The following is a 5,318-nucleotide window of genomic DNA, read 5'->3' as shown; positions in this document are numbered from 1 at the left end:
TTTTGCCGGCGCCGAGGAGAGTGTACCTCGCCCTGCCGGGGGTTGCCTCCATGAAGTATTCTCTGGTCCACTCTGCAACGGCACTCAGGCCTATCTTTTGAGGCCGAGTTGATCGTATCCCTGTCGCTCTGCTGTGCGATGGTGGTGAGGGCGTCAGCAATGAATCCTCGGCGAAGTAGGGCACGTTCGAAGGAAAAGGACAACGGGACTGCATGACGACGACAAAAATGATGGGTGACGGCGCTGTTCCCTGCGGTGCGCCTCGTGTGAGGGTCCTGGAGGAGGGTGTGAGTTTGTCGATGCAAACCACAGCGCTTGTGCTATTGAGGCACGCTGCTGACCAGCGTGCGATGCGATTGGGAATCGACAGTCGCCGCATTTCCAAGATTACCGCGTCAGGGCCCACCGTGCCAAAGGCATTGGCGTGTTTTACAAAGACAGCCGCCGTGCGGTGTTGTGGAGCATTGCGATGCATGGCAGCCCTGAGGTGCAGCAATTGGTCGGGGGTGGAATTGCCCGGCAAAAAGCCAGATGGCTGCAGAGTCGACTGGGACTCGATGACGTTTCGGATGCGTGCGGCGGGAGTGCGTTCCATGAGCTTGCTGAGGCAGCTGCTCAGCGTTACAGGTCGGTGGGAGTCGCGGTTGGATGCCGTTCTCTCCGGATTGGGCAGGAGTAGCACAACCACACGTCGCCGATTCCGCGGGACGGCCCCTGCAAGTAGACGGATATCGAACAGCCAGGGGGCTGGCACGCCTCGCCACACGGCCTAGATGGCGCAGTGCCTCTCCATGTATTCCGTCGGGGCCAGGCGCCGGTCCCAAGAGCAACAGCCGTAGGGTGCGGCCGGGCTCTGCCATACTTATTGGGTGAGGTCCATCGCATTCGTCGGGATCGGTGGCGGAGGGTGGGGCTTTGGGCGCCGTGTTGCTTTCGCCGCCTACAGCTTCATGAGGTGGCTGACCTTCGGGTGTCTGCTGAGCATTGGGCCATCGAATTTCCCGGCTGGCGTGCTCGAGGAACGGGAGGCGCACACACGGCGTACTACCTGCCGGCTGTTGCCGTCGGTGCTTTCGAGCTCGGAGCGGAGCGTGCGCCAGCGGCTTTTGGATGCTTCGCGCAGCGCTTCTCTGCGACGGAGGTCCAGCCGCTGACTGCCTTCTGCGTCAGATGCGGTGGCAATGGTGCGGTAAAATTTCGCCAGCCATGAGTTCCAGAATGGGGACGGCTGCTGATTCCATGCCGGGACCGTTGCCTTGGTGGCTCTCCGCATTCCTATTGCAACGCGCTTTTCTGTGCTGTCCATTTTGGTTAATTCACATGTGTTTCTGCGGAGCTGGCTGAATACCTCGCTGGGCTTATTCCAATCCGCCTTCTTCCATGCTAATAATTTCCGGTTAGGCCCCAGCACCACGGTGAGTGTGTCGTCGTCCCCGATCGGAAAACAAGGAGGATGATGCAGTGATCGCTGTCCAGTGAGAGCAGTTCTGGCAATGGGTGACTACACAGTCCTTCGAAAGGGCGGTGTCGGGTGCTGTGCTGCCCTGTCGCTTGGTGTACCTCGTGCGCTCTCCGCTGTTGACGACCTGGAGTACATTCTCAATGCACCGCCGCGCAATGGTATCGCCACGGGAGTCTGATGGGATGTTGCGGTCCCAAGCCTCCGTGTGTGCCTCGACGTCTGCGCCCATTAGCTGTGGCCCGTCCGCGCAGAGCTGCCCATCCAATTCCTCCGCCGTCGTGCTCTTTGCACAGAAAGGAGGCATGCTGATGACGCCATCATGTTACTTCCCGCCGCTGGACGGATGGTCGCCTGCGCCAGCTCGATTCCAGCGATGGAGGCCGGTCCTGCTACCGCCTGTGGCCCCTCACGGACGAGAATGGGCACACCGCCGCCACGACAGTTGCGAGCGGTCCCGTGGTGCTGGACCCCGGCAGGCTGAAACTAGTGGCTTCAGGGTGGGGGACATCTTTGTCCCGCCCATCACACAAAAAAACACGTTCTCGTCATATCACTTCATGCTCCGCGCTATAAGTTTCGCCGGAGTGAGGCCGGCGGTGTTCCACAAACAACCGGCGCGCCGCTTAGCACGCCGCCCGCTAGCGAGTCCACCCATCGTCTGCTTCCCGTCCGCCCTCGCCGCCCCTACACTGTGCAGCCTTCTAAAAGAGAACACAAGCAGGAGAAAAAAAAAGAACAGCCGCGTCGTCAACAAGCAGGGGCCATGTACCATTGGAGTTGTCTCGCCCACTGGGCGCATCGGCGGCGCGGCGAGCGTCACGGCACACACTCTCCACACACCGGGAGCCACACCACCGGCACTGACGGCAGTCGCACAGTGGGACACTCCGTTCACAAATAAATCACACGAACTCACAAGAATACATTCCCAGCGGCTCCCAACCGCAGGCACCCACCGCGAGGTGAGGGCTCTGGAGTGGGGGGGCCGAAAAAAGCAACGCACACACACACACAAAAAAAAAAAACAAAAAAAAAACGCGCTGAATCCCTCCACTTCCCAATCGCACAATTAACAGAATAAAATGTATAAAAAACACAGACTCACATACATCGTTCATTGGTGGCCCAGCACACACACACACATTCTCATCACGTGTCCCCAGCAGAAGCGCACCCGCAGCACAACGCAACGGGCGCCCACTGGCTCCACAACCACCTCCCGCACGCGGGTCAAGGGCAGGGAGTGACACGCTCCACGGGGGCACGGGGCAGTCAATGACACATTCCACGTCGTTCGGCCACAGAGCACATAGGGCACAAACCGGAATGCAGCAACCAATCAAGCAATACATTAGGATTCAACAAGCACAGAAAAGAAATCATTTCTTTCATTTGTCAATCGCACAGCGGGTATATCGTGTCGTCGGAGGCTCGTTCCACACGGGCGACAGGCGATGTGTCGTTGCCGAAGCGCGCCATCAGTGCTGCGTAGTCGTCCCTCAGCACGTGATGGACACACATTGAGGTCGACACCACCTGCCAGTGCCCCGTGCCATTGCGGGCGTCATGGAAGTGACAACCCAGCACCTTGACGTATACCATCGGCTTGTACTTCACTTCCTTCTCAAGTACCCAACCGACCATGTTGTCCTCGTAGTGAAACCGGAGCAGTGCAAACTCGTGATCACGTTCCTTGCTGTACGGCAGGTATGCCAGGCGCCGCAGCGGTTCGTAAGACACCAACGCCTCCGCCACATCCCTCGACAAGGTGTAGCACCAGCCAACCATAAATGTGCTGCCCGGTAAGCCCTTATCGGCAAAATTAGAGGTACCAATATGGACCCCCATGTAGATCCCTCGGCGCGGCAGGAGGCGCAGGTGAGCAACAAACAGCGGCACACGGAGGAAAATATCTTCATCGCCCTTCGCAATGTACCTCGCGGTCGGGAACAGGCGAAGCGCAAGGTCAAACCACATGTACGTCTTGCGGGTAACACCCACATCCGCCTCATCGCCCAGACGGCCGTAGGAACCAATTGTTTTGTTCGTCGTCACACGTCCCTCGTTCATTGGCAGCGCGACCACGTCGTTCCACTGCGACGCCTCCTCCGGAAGCGCGGCAGAGTATTCGTAGCCGTGCGACGGGTGTCGCCCAAGGACGTACAGCACGAGCATCGCACCGGTGAAGTCGTTCGCCCTCGTCGCCACTCCGGGGAAACGCCAGCACGTCGTCCGCTGCAGGTTGCGTTGTGTTCGCCTCTCTTCGACGTCCGTGGAGGGGATGCCCAGCACAATCAGATACTCGCGCCGGCTCCACGTGTCCACAACACTGCGTGGGATGTAAGCAAGTGCCGCGTCGTCAACTGCGGCGGCTCGCGGGTGGCGGGGGTTGTTGGGTTCTGGTGCACCATCATCGGCAGCGATGTCAAAGCTGAGGGACAGAAGATTCGTGACCGCAATGAAGAGAATCAGCAGCATGGCAACCCGCTTTAGCTTCCGGTTCATCGTCGGCAGTTTCGGTTTCGCCATGGTCGCTTTAGGTCGGAGAGACTAAGCAAAAGAAAAAAGGGGCGGAGAGAGTGTGGGAGCGGCAGGCGACAATCAGAAACGTGGAGTGGACACTAGGGAAGTGGGGAATCTGTGCTTCACCAAGGAGTCGGCGCGGTTTCTCCTCGAGGCGGAAAGGCGCAAAGCCCGTTGCAGCTGCTGCATGACGCCGATGCCCGTGGCAAGAATGTTCTCTCCTCTTTTCCTTGTTGATAGATGGTGTTGCTAAATGATTTGCCATTGTACTGATCCTCGGCAACAACTGATTATCGAGCGAGTGCGCTAGGCCGGGCGGATGCGTCACGGGGTTGTGTTACACGCCGCGTGCTGCAGCGCCATCTGCGGAAACCGGGGCTCTCCGCCACATCTCCACTCAGCAGGGCGGACGTGCACTGCAACGGTGGCTAGCGTGCGGACCATGGGGCTTATTTGAGAAGACACGAGGAATGGCAAAAAAGCGTTGGCTGCGGATCGTCGAGCCACCGCGGCGGCGTGCTGTCGGCTTCTCCGCCGCCCTAACCCCTTCACCCCCACCGTCCCGGATTCGGGTGGCGCGCGGTGGGGTGACTGACGGGCATTCGTGTAATTGCGTGGCACCGCGTGGCCGGTTTTCACAACGTCCGGTCGACGCCCGTGGCATGCCGTGCGGTAGCGGGTCGTTTCGTCATCGCCGCAGCGCCGAAAGCCAAATGCTGGACGGCAAAATTCGACCGGTAGTGTTCCCATCTCGGCGCCATCGTCAGGCAAACTGCACTTTCTCGGCGGCCTGACACCCTGCCGTCGTGGAGACTGTGCCGGGCGCGGCTGGCCAAGGCCCAAGAGGGCATCGATGGTGTGCTGTGGTCCCTGGTGCCGGCTTCTGTTCTGTTCTGGAGCGTGCGTGTCCGCGTGAATGGGGCGCTGGTCCCGCTTTCTTTTGGGCAACTAATCCACAGGGCGTGCGCTGGAACGGAGCGAATGCCGTCGGATCGTCATATTTACTGGGACGCTTCCTTTGTGACCCGGTGCGGTCGTGCTTTTGGAGGTGCCGGAGAAGAAGTCTGAGTGCGGCTCGTTGGTCGTACGGCGCCGTGCGGAAACTGCATAGGAGTGGCTTCGGCCTGGGCTGTGCAGTCCGTGGCGGAGGTGCGGTCGGTGTGCCGTCTCTCGCCCTCGTCCTCGCTCAAGTGCTGGGAGGCGGTTCCGGCACATCGGGGAACTTTGCTTTCCACAGCGCCTGGGGGCGCGCCACGCCGTGGGCGTCACGACAATAGTGCGGCAACTGCAGCGCTTGCCGCGCACCGGGCGGGTCGCCGGGCATCGGATCGTG

At 60.0% G+C, this 5,318-nt stretch overlaps 1 protein-coding gene across 1 annotated transcript, besides 5 other annotated features; it reads right to left on the bottom strand.

Moving 5' to 3' along the window:
• Positions 1-2,752: a sequence feature (areas merged during assembly that could not be assigned to a particular haplotype. This can correspond to areas where the two haplotypes were merged or to regions with more than two copies in the genome that were merged during assembly.).
• Positions 2,753-3,249: a sequence feature (areas merged during assembly that could not be assigned to a particular haplotype. This can correspond to areas where the two haplotypes were merged or to regions with more than two copies in the genome that were merged during assembly.).
• On the bottom strand, positions 2,858-3,991 carry Tc00.1047053503949.40 (UDP-Gal or UDP-GlcNAc-dependent glycosyltransferase, putative; the record flags this gene model as incomplete). Its single annotated transcript, XM_799048.1, has 1 exon — positions 2,858-3,991. The coding sequence occupies one exon, from the start codon at positions 3,989-3,991 to the stop codon at positions 2,858-2,860; it is 1,134 nt and encodes a 377-aa protein (XP_804141.1).
• Positions 3,250-4,324: a sequence feature (areas merged during assembly that could not be assigned to a particular haplotype. This can correspond to areas where the two haplotypes were merged or to regions with more than two copies in the genome that were merged during assembly.).
• Positions 4,325-4,559: a sequence feature (haploid, Esmeraldo-like haplotype).
• Positions 4,560-5,318: a sequence feature (heterozygous, non-Esmeraldo-like haplotype).

The sequence above is a fragment of the Trypanosoma cruzi genome, genomic scaffold (genome assembly GCF_000209065.1).
Source record: "Trypanosoma cruzi strain CL Brener 1047053517157 genomic scaffold, whole genome shotgun sequence".
Classification (NCBI taxonomy): domain Eukaryota; phylum Euglenozoa; class Kinetoplastea; order Trypanosomatida; family Trypanosomatidae; genus Trypanosoma; species Trypanosoma cruzi.
This window is presented reverse-complemented; position numbering and strand designations above follow the sequence as displayed.